The sequence below is a fragment of the Ambystoma mexicanum genome, chromosome 7q (assembly GCF_040938575.1).
Source record: "Ambystoma mexicanum isolate Mex_15411 chromosome 7q, UKY_AmexF1_1, whole genome shotgun sequence".
Lineage (NCBI taxonomy): Eukaryota > Metazoa > Chordata > Amphibia > Caudata > Ambystomatidae > Ambystoma > Ambystoma mexicanum.
In genome coordinates, this window is record NC_090941.1 from 37421261 (window position 1) to 37439830 (window position 18570).

Here is an 18570-nt window from a genome sequence, read left to right on the forward strand (position 1 = left end):
ATTTGAAGTGCTAGTCAATGGCCGAAACAACGGTGTGGTACAGGGCGATGAGGAAAGGGGACAGTGAGGGAAGTATAGAGGTGGGGCTTGGAATGTGCCAACGCAAACAATGTTTGTATCTCAGGAAGAGGAACCTAGGCAGCAAGCATGTGAAGGAGTGTGTTGAAGTAAGGGGAGGAGACTTTGTAAACAATGGATCACTTAAGGTGATTTGAGAAACGGGGCGAAGGAAGGTGAGCGAGTCAGGTCATGGGGGGAGGAGGGATAAGGGACGCTAATGGAACAGCTGGTCTAGAGCCTGCAATGGATGGATGGGTGCGGCTGACTTGTGGTTAACCTGTCTGTTGTGTACGTTTGAAAACTTAATAAAATCTGTTACAAAAAAAAAACAAAATGGGATATTTACTTTGAGCATTTGAGAATATTAATAAAGAGCAATTGGGACACGATTAAACATAATGGATCATACATAATGTGAAAAAAGTTAAGATTTGCCTCTTCTGTAGAAGTTAGATTTGCTATGTGCTGGGTACTCGTTCCTGGTTCCGTAGAAGTAGCTCCTGCCTACTGGGCGATGCCCGACACCCAGGATCTGATTTTAGCTCCTGCTCACTGAATCTCAACTTCGATCCCTGCAGCTACTACAGCAGCTGAAACGCAATGGGGTGGGTGTGGAAACTCATCACCTTTAAGTAGATAACGCACATCTCTGCCCAGATCAATTCCCAATCCAGTTATTTGCACCACAGTTACAGAAAAAGCGAAGAGTATCAATTCCTATCCACTGGAACATCCACTTTACACCTCAGAAACGATTGGCAAGTGAGGAAGGAAGGAACCGGTTTATCAAGAGGGAGCTTTACAGTACCCCCCCCCCATCTACTATCGCCTACATTTATAGCCCCAATTCCAGACAAAACACCTTCATCCCCACTGTTCTTGGAAAGCTGGTGCCCTTTGCAGAGGGTCACCTAATAGTACCAGGATATCTTAATTTGATTATGGACCCAGTACTGGATAGCTACAAAGGCCCACACTCTGGTCCATGTCAGGCGTCCAATGACAGTCATGCCTTGCTTGGTGAGACCGGCTTGATTGAGTGTAGCTTTTTATAATCAGGACACAGTGTGAACTGCAACCTTCTTTCAATTGAATACTGTGCTATAGGGCTCGTCTGTTTGTCAGACCATGCCCCTATGCAAGTAGTTTTTGAGTGGGGACAACTCGCACCTAAATCCAGGTACTGAAAGTTAAACCCCATCCTTTTACAAGATACTATCATCAAAAGCCAAAATAGCTCCAAAATCCTACAGCTTTTCCAGGAAATCCAACCCGAGGACATTGGCATACTCACTAGATGGGATAACATCAACTTGTATGTCAGCAGAAACGTATTTGTCGGTTCAAGGGGACCCATGCGCTTAAACAGGTTTTCGAATGCATCTAAAAGGAGACGCGTGTTGGTGGACAATCGTATGGTTGAAACATTCTTACTACTTGCCATCTTAAACGGTCAGCCTGGTGTGAAGCAAGGGGCTAACCATTTTAATTTGTGTCTGTTGTGAGTAACTAACCCCATTGTAAAACGAGTTACTTTAGATTTAAATTTCAGACCCACCCAAAACAAAGCTCATATGAAATACCAAGGAATTAGGGTCACTTTTTGGACGGTCTACAACCCCAATATCCTCCAGCATACTCCAGTCCTTAATCTAGCACAAAAAAATAATGCACAATCCTGCTTTTCTGCAAACCCCCCTTAGAAGTTCCCTTCCTCTGGCATCCGAAAGCTTGCTACAATGTATCATCCTCATCCCCATTTCACATTGGTATGCCAAAAACCTATTATTCGAAGCATGCCTCCTTGGGTCTTCAAGCAAAGTTTGTTGTCCTTTAAAATGAATTTCCGCCACCCCAAAAAGGTCATGTTCTCTATGCAAACCGATTTTGAGATAAAAATCACCCCAATCAATATCCTCTCTCCTTTTTTCAATGTGATTATTTGTAAATATCTGGAAGATAGCAAGAGACGTTGTATGTCTCTAGCCTTTTGTGGCATTATAGAAACTAACTATTACCAATGACCAGCTCCCTTTTAATTTGATCCTCACTGCCAGGATGAATTCTGCATCTACGAAAGGTACTATCAGGGGTAACATTGTCAATTCTAAACATACAAACATCACACCATTTCTTATTCACCAAGAGTCAATTAGAACTAGCCATTGGCTAGTGGCAAGTGCAAATCTTGCACCCCAGTACCATTGTGGCTATCTGCAGGTCCACAGAGATCCAGATAATTATCAACTCCCTTATTCCTCCGCCTTACAGATATTCCCTTAGAAAATAGAAAAGCAAAAACATCTAACTCTACCGGGCAGTCTGCCCATGTTTCGTGTAGTAGCAAAATATCAAACCTTATTTCAAAAGTAATGTTCCATGTGCGAGGCTAGCCCAACACCTGATTCGTAATGACCATGATTTCTCCCCAACCTTTGCATCACTCAAATGGTTGTCTATTCCCACAATTTCGGTTGGTAGCTAAAGTCAATCAATCTTGTCAAAACACTTAACATTTTAAACCTGTTTGACCTGGTAATGGCATACAACATGCTCTTTCCCAAGGTCTAAACCGGTCACTCGCCTGAGTCATTACACCCCTTCCTTCCTCCCCCTAATCCGGACTCTTCACCTTTGCCACTTTCCTGATGGAACTGCTTGGCAATGTAATGGAGCATGAGCTTTGATTGCGGGTGGACCATTGATTAATTGGCCTGTGATACTGTCCTCCCACTTTTGCAGTAAGGTGACCTCTCTTCTAACTGTTGATAGTTCACATTAGTCAAGCATGACATCCTCTGTTGGATAGATTTAAGTTAGGTCCCTTGATCCCCTTGAGTATTTCACATACATGCGTTTTCATCTACTAGCCAACTGTGCTTCATAAGTAAATATTTGCCAGCATTGTGAACGTATATACTACTCAACCGTGGGAAAGCATTGTGATCTAAGAATGTGTGACTATTTTGGTCTCCAAACCTTTTTTTTTTTTTGTTTTTTTTTTTTAACAAGTCCAACCCTGCCTAAAAATAAGCAATTCAACCACAGTAGCCAAAAAGGCAACAGAACAACATTTAATGGTTCCATGTGTTAAAATGCCTGCAAAAAAACTCCATATTTCTGCTGCAATAATAAGGCATGGAACCTGCGGGGGACACTCCCGCAACCCCTGCATTATTTTTAAATGAGCGGGGGACACTCCTGCAACCCCTGCTCCCAAAAACCCACCAAAAATATCACTTATGGCCGTTCCAGACAACCATATATACGCAATATTTTTGGTGGGGATAATATGTTGCGATACCCATTTAATGTATATAAAGCTACAAGGATGTTTTCCCCAATGATCTGAGTAATGACCTTCATAAACATACTAAATTTCCTTAAGAGTTCCTGTAGCAAAAATCATATTGGTGCATCTTCTGGGTCTGTTTGCAGTGACAATTGGACAATCTGTGAGCTACACCAACAAGTACAACTCGCAGATAGCATCAAGCATCAGAGCGACGCACACCGTGAAGCCACGGGTAGAGCTCTCACTCTCCTCAAAGGCACACCCCGCTGAGAGCAGCCCAGCCGCCTGCACCTCTTGCCTCCTTGCACCTAAAAGATGTGGCCCGGGCACTAGAAAACCCCAACACAACCTTTTGTCACTGCTCCATACCTTCAGGCCAATGGCCCCTGGCCTTACAATCTTCGCCAGGCCACACCCAGCATGTTTACAAAACCCTGTCTCCTCCTCCCTACGTATGATGTGCTCATTAGCTTAGTTTGTAAAACACAACATAGTGGAGTAGTTATAATCCGAAGGCAGCAATGAAGAGTTAAAAAAATAAAAACATTTTTTAAAAAAAATAGTACTGGTCAAAAGTAGATGCAGTAATAGCTTTAAAGATCACGCCCTTGTGCCATATCAATATTTATGAACCCATAGTCCTCGTTGAACGCCTTTCTGCGCTCAGGCCTTTTGCTTTGTTTTCAGGGACCATAACTCACTTATAACGCTTAAATAAATATCCTGTTAAAGTGAAAGGGAAAAAAAGGGGTGTGGTAACCAAACAACTCATACACACAAACCTTTCAATGGTCAACATGTACTGCATATGCAAAGGGACACCCACAAGATTGTAGTCAGACTCGGGTGAATTTCTATGGATGTTCAGCCTTTTACTAGGAAAATATGTAGTCAATGTCAGCACTGATTAACGGGAAAGCAATACAGCCCTTACACATGAAAACCCGCCTTTCAAAATATGTTTGAGATCTTGAGGAATGAAATAACATGAAATTAAACAGAAACCCTGACACTCTAGATAGACTGGGTCGGTGGTCAAAAGCAGGTAGGGTAACCATCCGTGTATTATAATTTTGAGAAGTTTTCAGGGCAAAATGCAGTTGTCGATGGACAGACTTACTGACAGGTTACTGAGGAGTACAGGTGAGCAAAGGCACCTGTACTGGATGCTGATGAGCAAGCGTTTTGGCAAAACAGTACTATTTCTACTTAGGACTCCTCCCTATAGATCGCTCAATAGCATTTTACAAACCTTAAACTGCTGCCTTTGTAAATAAATTTGGGACAAAACGTTCCCTCAATGCATTCTCAAAACGTGGCCACACAAGAAGAGATGGGAACACAAGAGTTCACTGACAGAGTTGATACAAACACTGCCTGATTTAAATGCAGGGACTGTAGGGGATGAAACGCAAGGGACAGCAGTGCTTTGCGCACAGATCCGTGCTGCTTCTCCCCTGGCCTGACACAAGGTCACATGCTGCCGCAGAAAGATGGAAACCATAACCTCTCCAGAGTACAACATAACACAAATAATAATGACAACAATGATAACGGACTAGTATTGGCTGTGCAGCCAGTGAATGGCCACCCACCTCCGCGAACAGGCCCTCGGTAGGCCGGTAGGTGACTCTGCAGTTACTGCACTGGCGCCTGTGGCCTGCAGAGACAGGGAAAGGTGCGGACGGGCGCCGGAAGATAATAATAATAAGTCGTACGCTGTTGGCCTGAGCACTACAGCGAGCCGGTGAGCGGCGCTGGCGGGCATATTGTTGCCAGGAGCGTGCGCGAAGTCTACTGCAGCGGGGCCGACCTGTGTTTTGCAATACAGTTTCCAGTCCGCCCTGCTCTGGGCCCTAGTCTCCACCCGCTGCCCAACAGAGCTGCGGATAATGGTTACCTGCGGCTGCTGCAGTGAGCTGGATGTCGAGGGTGTTGTGTCGCACTGCTGCTGCCATAGTGAGGCGGAGCCCTGTGCCATGCCTGGTAGCGGCGGCCGCTGCTGGCTGAGAGCTAGTGCCCGAGTGTGCTGCAGGAGGAGGGAGGGCGGCGTGGGAAGGCAATAGTCGGAGTGGGGAGGGGGGGGGGCAGAAGCGAAAGGGGTGGGAGTGGGCAGGGTAGGGTTCCCGCAGGAATACAGAAGCGGCGAGGCACCGGTCGCCGCTAAGATCACGGGAGGGAGGACAGCAGCGCTCGCTAGCCCGTTGCTCCTCTGCTATGCTCCTAGCACATTGACAGGGGGCTGGAACTTAGGGGCGGGAAGAGCTAGAAAGTGGGGGGAGCCTGCCTCCTGCAGAGCGTTCAGAGGCACAGACCTAAACGTGCTGACAGAGACGCTGGTGTACAGTCAGAAAGCAAAACAGAGGAAATACATAAGAGAGACGTGCAGACAAATATAGGTTTACTTGCCAGTGGATACAGATTTCATCACCGAACCTGAACACCTGGCGGATGGGACAGGCAATATGTTCTCACACACATATTATTTTTATTTTTTTAGTGTGTTTTTGCTCCCATCAAAAAACTGCCAGTTTAGGAAATGAATCAATAAAGATAAAATGTGTTAAACCAGCTAAAACTAACATTTACTATAATAGTTCCTTTCGTAGTGACGAAATATGTTTCCAAAAGTCCAATGCCGCCTAAGTCAATGAAAGCTTCCTTCCTTATACGATTCTTTTCTTTATAAATCTATCTTACTTCCATAAGCAGATATTGGCAATTTTATGAAGGATATTTTTTCATGCATCAGTGGCCTATTAAAACGGAATATGATGAATTCCCTCCTCTTGTTTCTACCCTGAAACAATTGAAGATCATTCTTATTATATGTTGGAAGAACTTTTACATTCTCAACTGCCAATGCTTTAGTTTCATGGTGCTGTACATTATTTGACAATCATGATTTATAGCTTTCTTCAAAATAATTCTTTCCTTCTCAAATTAGGCTGTAGTGATCAATCAATCTTCATCCCAAGAACTCCTAAAGAACGTTCATTTCCAATTTAAAAATCATTAAGTTCCTTCTCATTGGCCTTCTTAAATTCTTCTGGATATACTACCAACAGTGTGTGTGGCAAGGCTAACTGGATGTAGTGCAAATCTACTAATTTTACAAAAAATAATGTAGCTACTAAAGTCACTCACAATTCTATGTCAAGACCAGAGGCTCGGTTTATGCTCACTTTCAATTTACTACTCAAGCAGCAATGAAAAACCAATGATATATATGGTAACAGAGATCCAGAAAACTACAACATCCATTGGATATAGTGTCTTTGATAGTCCTAATATTATTGGTCTCTTAAATGACCACGTGAACAAAATAACCAATCAGTCCAGTCCGTAACCATGATCACACTGAACATCCTCTTCCACTCCCTCTTTCTTTCTTGCTAAGCAGCGAGTTAAGTACACTTTCCTTACTTCTTAGTGTGTTAATAAATTGTTGAACGGTATCTTTGTTTATGGTTATTAGCGCGCACGTCGCGTAGGTGTTTGGCGGAGCATATCCGCATCTAGTAGGGGCAGGAGAAGTTGCAGTCGCAACAGGGTTAGGGCTCCGGTGACCACACCTATACGGTGAGCCCCACAGAGGGCAGCACGGTCACGGAAGAAGGAGCGCGATGGGACTGCATAGTTCCGGTGCTTCCTTCGTTCCGGCGACAGTAATGAAGGCAGAGAGAAGTGTGTAGGAATAAACACTCCTGCTGTGGATTATATATATATATATATATATATTCTTAGAGCGAAGGAACGCTCGATATCTAAAGATCACAGTGATCTCTGGGACACGATCGCGACCCGCCATTACTGAAAACAGGGCCCCTGCAGGCCTCAGAGAGCCATCGCAGCTCTCATTTCTTAACTAGCACAGTCCCAGGTAAAACATGATAGCATATTTGTTTATACATATCTATATCACTAACAAAAAACATTGTTAATGGGACATTATGTTTAAGTTGCACTACTACAAACCTATCCCCTTTACTGAAAAAACAATGCTAAAGGAAGGGTCTGGTTACAGTGCCCTACTAAAAACCTATCAAATTCAGCGAAAAAACGTTGGTAAAGGGACGTTATGCTTCAGTTGCCCTAAGAACAAACTAGCAATTTCAATGCAAAAACTTTTGTTACAGGGACGTCTAACAACAACCTATACATACTATGGTTACAAGTAAAACCGATAAACCCTAGAAATTCACATCTTCACAATGTACTATGCTTTCTCCATTTGTGGACCAAATGAAAAATAACGCAGTCACATCATTTTCTGCGTAATGCGATAGAAACTTATGCAGGAGATCGGAAACAGATACATGACCTGGGCAAGTGCCTCCTTCATCTCAAACGGCACTGAAACTCGTGTAACATGCTGTGCAATTTTCCCTCCACAATGAAGAACAATAATGTCCGCATGATCGCGTGCACCAAAGTCTCACACAGACAAACCAAAATCAGTCACTTCATTGTAGGTACTCCATAGCAGTACACATCCACATGATAGAATCAAAAATGAGCAGCCGCTGCACTGTGTTTTCCATTCACTTTCAATCAATGTATTTAGAACTCCCCCAAAAACCGTACGCTGTGGCTCATGAAACACACAGCCATAACTGCACCCTCTGCATTTCAGTCGACAGGTACACCGTGTACCACAGTCTGTGCGTACAAACCACACCCAGAAACCTCATTGACCAATCCCGTAGCCTCCACAGGACCATTTCTATGGCTGCCATCTGCAAAAGGGGCGTATGTGACACGTGCAACCCTGCAACTATCGCAATGTCTGCTTACTTTTCATGCTGTGCACACACGGGAGTGGGGGAATACATTTCACCCAGGGTAGGGGACTTCGTTAGTAGTGGCTGCTCTGAAAAGAGCCTTTTTTTTTTAAAGGTCCTTCCATAGAAACACCTTTTTGAGGTTTTTATAAGTATTTTTGTGTTTTGTAGGTCAGCTCACATTCTTACAATAGGGTCTTCAGTGCAGCCTGGAGATTGTGAAATAAAATATCATTGCCACTGGTCGACAAAGACATGCCATTTGCTTTGAAAAGGTGTATATATCGAGAACCAATGTTGTCATTTTCACAGGAGAACATCCCAGCAGCACTCAAAAAGTCACACATGCTTCTGTTGATGAGACCCCTCTGACCTCTGGTTGGCAAGAGCAATCATTGGAATAGTCCCATACTATTCTCAGTGGTATACATGAAAAAAGCACCTTGGCAGTGGGAAAAATGTGCTTCACTGCTTTCATCAACTTCTTCAGTTGACGGTACACACGGGAACAAGCCATGGAACCCAAATGCAATGCTCCATAGTTCACAACCACACCATGTACAGTTGCAAAAGTGGCCACTCAGCGACATTCTTCAAGCAGTCCACCAAAACTGCACACATCGCCACAGCACCACAAAGCCTCCACTCCCTCCAAATCGACATTGCCATAAAATCCTTTTTCGATGGCATACTGGAACAAATCTTCCACAAAGGCTTCACCGACTATCAAAACATTGTGTCTCTCCATCTCTGCCTGACACCCTCACTACACAGAGTAAGGAATGAAAAAAAATGTTGCCGCACTTTCCCGTGATGCACACCCTGAGCATCTACACTTCCCCAAGTACCGTGAGGGCTGCACTCCAGTACAGCAAGAGCAGTTCTTCTTCCCTTTCTACTATTTTTTGTCCATCGCTACCTCATTGGGTACTGTTAAATAGTCACCCACACATCCACCAATGGCATCCAGGATGTTAGCATCTAACACTGTCATTTCTGTACGACACTGCATATGTACCGTTGCACATTGAGCCTCCAAGTATCGTGTCATTGTAAAACACTTCCAGTGAAAAGTTCAATAAAAGAATGCAAGATTTGTGCAGCAACATTCATCCACATGAGTACCCATAACCACAAAGTTGAGGTATGAAAACTCTTTCTGCAGTATGTTTACAACTCCGTCATAAGTGCCTGTGCACACAGTAGCTGCCAGTGAGTGTCCATTATGTTCTTAAAAAGGTTGCTGTTTTTTCTCCCATCCACTATCCTCAAGTGGCACTTCAATTGTATATGCTTGCAATGTTTCCATTTACTCGTATCACCCATTGTAATAGCGAAATAGGAACCCTCTTCTTTCCTTCTGACAATACTACGAATGTGTTTCCCCACTAATGCATCTCCTACATAAATCGTATAAATATGCCACCAAAACCACCACTGAATGTATGTTACCAACCTAAAGCAACGTCCGAAAAGCTCACTTTCTCCACAGCTGTGGATTGCTCTAGGCTAGATTATTGCAACAGCCTTGTTCTAAATCTGCCTGCTTGTACTCTCTGTCCTCTGCAACTCATCCAGAAGAAGACTGTGTGCCTTGTGCTTGGCCTCAAGCCCAGGGATCGTATCTCTCTTGGACTGAAATGTCTGCATTGGCTCCCAGTAGCAGCAAAGAATAAGGTCATAATTGTCTGCATTATTCACAAGGCCTTCTGCGTTCTGGGGCCTCAATACCTCCAACTCTCACTTACTAAATTTCTCCGTGCTCTACCTCTTCCCTCATCTGCCTCCAACTCCCTCAGGGTCACTCACTTCAGCAAGCAATCATTTGGTGGTAGATCTCTTTCTTCGGCTGGGGCCTCCCTCTGCAACAGCCTCCCTGCATCCCTGAAACGTTACAAGAACCATTGGCGGTTCCAGAAGCACCTCAAAAGCTTTCTCTTTGCCTCTGGTTTTTCTCCTCCTATCCCCTGCTGACTTCCCAGCTGAAACAGATTCTACACTCGTTACCTGGCCACCCTCTGATCTCGGGCCCAGGCAAACTCCCTCCGCCATTTGCACCCCTGCACTGCCTTTCTGGCAAACCCCGCACTTGGGGACTATTTCTGTATCAGACCACCACCTGATGTCTGCACTTATCCTTGCAATTGCCACCATCGGGCCGTACTTTTACGTATTGTCATTGTTTCTTCTTCCCATGTACTACACTTTTTCCTCCCCCTCCCTATGCACTTGGGCGATCTGAGTGACATCTGGTGTAGTAGGTTTGTTGTGTCTGTCTCCCCTCTGTTCTCCTGCCCTTGCCTCAGCGCGCCTTCAAAAAAGTGTGTATATCCGCAGTACAAATGGCATATCATACAATATCACATCGCATGATATTATACACACATTGCATGCATAACAACAGGATGCCTGCCACTTAACTTGTACATGTCACAAAAATGTTTTCCGCAGCACCCCACTTACTGCAAACTTATGACAACTTATCATAGAAAAGCAGCACTAAGTGTATGTTAGCAACTGCAAACAAGTACATACAGTGCATGCATACAAACAGGATGCCTTCCTCTTAGCTTGCGCACTTCCACCATAGTCTTTTGCATTTCTCTGTACAAAGAGACCTTCTGCCAGAGTTATTCCATACACACCACAACCAGAAACCTTATTGAGCAATCCCTTTGCCATCACAGTCCCATTTCCATGGCTACCATTCTGAAAAGTAGCGGAAGTGGCACGTTTAATCCTGAAACTACCGCGGAATCCACAGAGTTATCGTGCTAGGAAGGGGGGTTAGCTGGGGGGAAGCAGTGTGAAACAGGTTAGGGGATTTGGTCTTTATTGCTCCGTTGGAAAATAAGTTATTTTTGTTGTTTTTTTTTATGTGCATACAAAGATTTTTTTTTTGTTTTTGCTCTTTATTTGAGTTTCTCTTTTGGTTGTCTCCTTACATTGTTAAAGGATTGTCTTCAAAACTTTTTGCACAGTGTAAAACAAAACAGCATTGCAAATGTTGGTAAAAAATGCCATTTGCATGGAACCAGTGCAAACTTCGCTCATTAATGATGTCATAGTTGGTGGAGAACACCCCAGCAGTGAACATAAATTGACACATGCTTCTGTTAATGACACAACTTCTGACCTCTGACACCCTCGACATCTGATTGGCTAATTCCCACAGTTCCAGTTCCATGCCCACCATGCTTAAAAGGGCTGGATGTGGCACTTGCACTTTCTCAGCTACAGTGTGGGCCACGACCCACGTAAAGCAGGGACAGTTCTTCTTCCCTGTCCACTCCAGGCATGCATCCAAGGCGCTAGGTCCTCACCACAGAGAACACATCATAGTACACCTTATGTTTAAATTCTCATGACATGTGCAATTCACTCCCCATCTGCAATTGAGCTTGCCAGCTTTCACCCATGCCACATGTTTGCATGCATGGCTGCATGACGTTGCGTCAGGTGTGCTGAACGGTATGTAGGTGCCTGTGTACATTGGCCATATTTTACATGTGTGGTGCTAAGCACTTCCTTTCATGTTGCAATATCTTACAGCTCTTCCTAAAGCAAAGGTCTTATAAGGGACTAAACACAGCAAACGCAAATGGTCACATGTGGCTCCCTATTGTGCAACAGGTGCAATGATGTACACCAAGTGCTAATCTACACATAGCAGCTCACTTCTGCTGTTCTAACAAGTCTATAATGTCCTCCACAACTGTTAAGATGGATTTCTGAACTCTGTCCTGGAGGGGCAGAGGTTCAGAAGGCCAGCCTAGTTTCTTGGAACAGGGAAACCTCTGGACGAGCCAGACCAATCAGGGTAGCGATCGCGGCGGTCAAGACTAGGTCTCAAGAGGTCACCCTGTTCCAAGAAATTAGGCTGGTCTTCTGAACCTCTGCCCCTCCTGGACAGAGTTCAGAAATCCATCTTAACAAATTGGTGTACAGCGGTGGGATACGACTCAAGGTATCCAGTGTTGCGCACGAGTGAAGGCATTTCAAGTTATTCTTACCAGGACACGCAGTGAATTGTCGTAGTATAGCTTTTAAAAGGCCATAGTCCTATCGTACAGTATGGAAACAAACATCTTGTTAACTTTAAATGCTTCTAAATCTGAAACATTGAAAAAGATGTGTGCAGAGAGAGGTGTCTCCTCTCAAGGCACCAAAATGGATATGATCCAAAGAATCGTCGCGTGGCAAGAAGCGCAGCTTGACGCTATAACTTCTGAGGACAGTGCGGAAGGAGGTGGGGCTGCTCTCACTGGTAGAACCGACGGTTCTGCAGCTGCACTGGTCCACCGCGACCAGGAGGAAAGGGAGGATGAGATGTCTAATGTTTCCGCTGCCAGTGTTGATGGGGAGGCCATGCTTGAATTCAAGAAGCAAGAACTGCTGTTTAGGCAGAAGGAGCTTGATTTCAACATGACCAAACTAAAAATTGAACAGGCAGAAAAACAGAAAGACAGGGATCACCAGTTGGAACTGGCCAAGCTTCAGGTTGCAAATGGATCCAAGGGTCCTGGACATGGGTCTGGGGCCTCCTCTCATCCACGGTTTCCAAAAGATCTGCTCAGTGTGTATGAGGAAAGAATGACATTACGGACTGGCTGAATACATTTGAGTATGCATGCGAAGTTCAACAAGTTGACAATGCTGATAAGATTGCCTGGTTACTCAGCAGACTGCCCCATTCTGGCTGTAGTGCCATTATGGAAATGTCGAAGGCTGAGCGAGTGGATTTCGCAATGTTAAAGCAAACTCTCATTTTAAAGTTTGGAAAGACTCCTGCCCAATATTTAAAACGATTCCGAGAGTATAAGAAGAAAGAAGGTGGTACTTGGGTATTTTATGTAACCGAATCCTTAAAAAATCTTACTGGCTGGCTCGAAGGTTATAAGGTTTCTACCTTTGAAGGCATGATAAGTCTTGTCATGATGGAACATATTTTTGCATCTTCTTCACTGGGGCTTAAGCAGCATTTGGCCGATTTGATGGAGATAGATCCTAAGAAGCTGGCCATTGCCGCAGATTTATGGGTGTCACATCGAGTGTCCCATAAGGACAAAACTCATCCTGTAAAGCAGGAGGAAGGGAAAAAGTCCAAAGATAAGGAGGGTGGAGACTCTGATAAATCTTCTTCTCAAAAGGGCCACAAAAAGAAAAATAAGGGTAAGACACAAGAGAACTCACAGGGTAGTGGAGGTCAGCCTCCGAAACAGAACTCTGGTTACAATAAGCCTCCCTATGTAAACAGACCCAATGGATCTTGTTTTGCTTGTGGAGCAACTGACCACGTGAAGGGGGATCCCCGGTGTAAGGTTAAACCTTTGGGGATCCACTCCGCTAATCTGGCCTTCTCCTCCTACGAGGAAGAAGAGATTACAGGAGCATCCTTCTCCTCAGACTCCTTCCCCAGCGGGATAGAAGCTGAGGTAGTTTTAGTTTCCCTGGGTTCCTGGGAGCCTAAAGTCACAGAGGTTTATACTAGGATTCCAGATAATACCAAGCACTACTTTAAAGACAGTGGGCCTCGTTATGACCCTGGCGGAATGGGTTAAACGGCGCCGTAAAAGGCTGCGGTGCCGTTCAACCCGTTCCGCCACATTACGAGGTCCCCTCGCGGGACACGTTAAGCACGCCTGGGAAAACCAGGCCTGCATACCTGGTCCCGCGAGGGGAAGAGGGAGCAAACAACGGGCCATCTCGTAATGGCCCGTTGTTTACTCCCTCTCCCATTCCCATTTCAGCCCCATAGGGCTGCTGCGGAATCTACACGACGCCAAGACGTCCCCTGCTAGTATCTGAACCTGCCAGCACTGAAACTGACGCGGACAAGCCTGGGTCTGCTTGCATCGGGGACCGGTGAGTAGCATCGCTAAGAACTGGTCGCCCTCCTGTAGAAGCCCATAGCTTTTCCCCGCTGTGTCTAACAGCACGCCTTTCCATACTCGCGCTCTGCTTCTGCCCATAGTGGAGGCGGTGCTTGAGTCGCGGAGCTCTGTTCATCTTCATTTGTTCACCAACTAAACTGCCTGATTCCCTCGAAGAGACTCCCCTTTTTGCCCATTGGCACTAGCGTGTGCAGGTACTTTTGAGCACAAGGCTCCACTCTTCGTAGGGCTTGGACTTCCTTTTAGTTAGGTGCCTCTGAAGGCGGACTGGGTCTAATTATTATTCGCACTGCCTGGTTTCCTCCCCATCTAGGTGGTCTACACATTTCGTGCGTCTAACTCGTTAGACTCATTTGTATTTGTATATATATTGTATTAGATTTGTATGTGTTGGTTTACTTGAGTTTTATTGTGATCTCTCGCTACGGTCAATGTTACAAAGGCCTTCTAATAAATGTGTATATATTTTTAATATAACACCTGCTTGGAGTAATTTGTAAGTGTCCTTGCTTTGTGTGCTCATTGCGGGCTTTCAGTCACCCTCACTCCTCTTGAGACCTAGTCTTGACCGCCGCGATCGCTACCCTGATTGGTCTGGCTCGTCCAGAGGTTACCCTGTTCCAAGAAACTATGCTGGCCTTCTGAACCTCTGCCCCTCCAGGACAGAGTTCAGAAATCCATCTTAACAACAACCATTGTGTAAAAGACACCAACTTCAAATGCATGCAGAGTTACAACTGCATTCCTGCATTGTGTTGTGGCGGCTGTGATGAAGGACCAGACTGTTGGGTGCATGGCCTATGTCCTACGGCCTTTGGCCATGCACCGAACAGTCTAGGCCTTGGCAACACCCACCGCAACATAACAGAGCCATGCAGGCGAACATGTAGCCAGGTTGCAGAATTCACAAAGGCAACATAGGCACTGGCACTTCTACCAAACTGCTGCCCCATAACACAGTGATGAATGCTAACATGTTCTAGTTACCATAATCCACACGCATACCACACTGGTTGGCTCCTCTACCCACTTCCATTCACAAAGCATTCTATTAGTGCCAACCAAACAACACATTCTTGACAACATTGGTCCTGCTCCCAACACTCTAGTAAGTGCATAGAACCAATACTGAATAGAGCACAACAACACTTACTAATCTGCACAAGGCAGACTACAGAAGCACATATAAGAACCAGTTCACCTGTACTCTCTTCTATATGGACACTAATCCAACACTGCAACCTGTGGACACGGTACACCACTGCTCATTGCAGCATCTCCACCCATGCAGCCACAACTGTAAGAAGTAACTGCATAGAAACAATAGTGCAGAGTGCAGTACAACACTTACTAATCTGCTCAATGCAAACTACCCAAGCACATATTGCATACACTTCAACCATACCCTCTTCTATACGGACAGTATTCCAACGCTGCACCCACTAGACATGCTGCAGCACTGCTCACTGTAAGATGTTCTAACAAACACCACACCCATGGAACCAACAATGTATGCAATGTAGCCAAACCACACAAACAAAGCAACAATGGCAAACCTACTTGCAACCAGTCGACATACTTGTCGGTGCAAGGGCTCCAGCCGTGCATGCAATGCAACATTTGAAGGCTCTTATAAAGTGGAAACCCTAGCAAACACAAATGGTCACATGTGCCGCCCTAATGTGCAACACATGCAATGACCTACGCCTTAAGCTAATGTATGCATAGCAGCTCCCTTCTGCTGTTCTTCCAAGTCTACAATGTCCTCCACAACCATTGTGTAAAGGTCCCCACCTTCGAAGACATACAGAGTTACAACTGCATTCCTGCATTGTGTTGTGGCGGCTGTGATGAAGGACCAGGCTGTTGGGTGCATGGCCTATGTCCTACGGCCTTTGGCCATGCACCGAACAGTCTAGGCCTTGGCAACACCCACCGCAACATAACAGAGCCATGCAGGCGAACATGTAGCCAGGTTGCAGAATTCACAAAGGCAACATAGGCACTGGCACTTCTACCAAACTGCTGCCCCATAACACAGTGATGAATGCTAACATGTTCTAGTTACCATAATCCACACGCATACCACACTGGTTGGCTCCTCTACCCACTTCCATTCACAAAGCATTCTATTAGTGCCAACCAAACAACACATTCTTGACAACATTGGTCCTGCTCCCAACACTCTAGTAAGTGCATAGAACCAATACTGAATAGAGCACAACAACACTTACTAATCTGCACAAGGCAGACTACAGAAGCACATATAAGAACCAGTTCACCTGTACTCTCTTCTATATGGACACTAATCCAACACTGCAACCTGTGGACACGGTACACCACTGCTCATTGCAGCATCTCCACCCATGCAGCCACAACTGTAAGAAGTAACTGCATAGAAACAATAGTGCAGAGTGCAGTACAACACTTACTAATCTGCTCAATGCAAACTACCCAAGCACATATTGCATACACTTCAACCATACCCTCTTCTATACGGACAGTATTCCAACACTGCACCCACTAGACATGCTGCAGCACTGCTCACTGTAAGATGTTCTAACAAACACCACACCCATGGAACCAACAATGTATGCAATGTAGCCAAACCACACAAACAAAGCAACAATGGCAAACCTACTTGCAACCAGTCGACATACTTGTCGGTGCAAGGGCTCCAGCCGTGCATGCAACGCAACATTTGAAGGCTCTTATAAAGTGGAAACCCTAGCAAACACAAATGGTCACATGTGCCGCCCTAATGTGCAACACGTGCAATGACCTACGCCTTAAGCTAATGTATGCATAGCAGCTCCCTTCTGCTGTTCTTCCAAGTCTACAATGTCCTCCACAACCATTGTGTAAAGGTCCCCACCTTCGAAGACATACAGAGGTACAACTGCAATGCTGTATTATGTTGTGGTTGGTGTGGGCAAGGCCTAGACTGTTGGGTGCATGGCCTATGGCCTTCGGCCATGCACCCAACACTCTAGGCCTTGCCCACACACACCACAACATAACAGAGCCATGCAGGCGAACATGTAGCCATGTGCTAGAATTCAGAAAGGCAATATAGGGACCAGCACTTCTACCCAACCGCCGCACCATAAAGCAGGGATGCACGCACACATGTTCCACTTACCATAATACAGACACATACCACAGTGTTTTGGCACCGCTACCCACTTCCATTCACAAAGCAGTGTATTAATGCCAGCCAAACAACAAATCTTCACAACATTTGTTCTGCTCCCAACACTGTACTACATGCATAGAACCAATACTGCATAGTGACCTACAACACCAAGTAATCTGCGCAATGCAGACTACCCAAGCACAAGTAAGAACCAGTTTAACTGTGCCCTCTCCTATATGTACACTATTCCAACACTGCACCCAGTGGACAGACTGCAGGACTGCTCACTGCAGCATCTCCACCCATACACCGACAACTGTGTGACGGTCTCATAATCCCCACACCCATGCAAACAACAATGTGTGCGATGCAGCCAAACCACACACACACAAAGCAACATTGTCCCACCTACTTGTAACCAGTGGACATACATTTTCAACCAGTGGGCATATTCTTCCGTGCAAGGGCTCCAGTCATGCATCGAAGGGACTACGGACTTATCACACACAACACACCACATAGTACACGCTATGTTTTAATGTTCTTGTCATGTGGAATGCACTCCCCTTCTGCAATTCAGCCTGTCACTACTCATCGCAGAAAGAGATTGCAGCTGGAACTGTCATGCCATAATGAAGGCTGCCTGCAATCACCACACAAGGTTGTTGCCTGTTGAGGTAACCGCAAATTGGCATAATATGCATGGATACCGCTGATAAACCACTGTCTTCTTCTAATGAGATAAATCAGATGAAGCACTTCTCACTCCCCCACTCTTTCCATCTCTTCTTCCCACCACCAGATGTGTAAAGTATGTTTTCCAAGCTCTTTCGCCACCGCATTGTCCTCGTACACAACATCCTGGCGGTATGGAAAACCTATGACGCACATCACGTCACCCCACAAATGTTTGACAGCTCAGTGACCAGGGAAATGGGATGCTCGAACGGAGCCAGATATGATTAACTTTAGTGGGCACACTGTTACGTACAAGAGCCCCAGCCATGCACACAATGCCGTAGGGGATTTGCACACATACCGCAACATTCTCCTCCGATACACTATGGTTACGTTTCTCAAAAACTTTGACGCACAGCACGCTTTCATCCAGCCAACCACCAGCCGTGTCCAAAGTTCACCGACAGCATGCCGTACTGCAAGCCAATGAGACTTCTGTCTGCAGAGAGAACAGGGAAATTGGTTTGCAGAGTGCAGCCAGATATTACTAATTTTTTTAGACGTATATTTTAGTTCTTTACAACAAAAGTACTGGGCAGATTTCCATCAAAGCCACAAAAGCACGCTTTCTGCCCCAAGCCTCGTCTCCTGCCGCAAATGTGGTGCAAATCCGTCCAGCCGTTCGGCCTGTAGCCGTGCACAAAGACTTTCCCCATTCAGTCT

General features: G+C 45.4%; 1 protein-coding gene across 2 annotated transcripts in view; it reads right to left on the minus strand.

Annotated features, from left to right (window-relative positions):
• SMS (spermine synthase) overlaps positions 1–5601 on the minus strand; it is a 707978-nt gene extending 702377 nt beyond the window's left edge. Inside the window, exon 1 of one of the 2 annotated variants that reach the window (XM_069639097.1) lies at positions 5256–5601. In XM_069639097.1, the coding sequence (XP_069495198.1) occupies positions 5256–5313 (58 nt within the window). In that variant the 5' untranslated portion in view covers positions 5314–5601. Of the gene's footprint in view, positions 1–4950; positions 5034–5255 lie in introns of those variants that run through there. The other variant, XM_069639096.1, reaches the window with a different exon arrangement.
• Positions 5602–18570: the final 12969 nt, after the last annotated feature.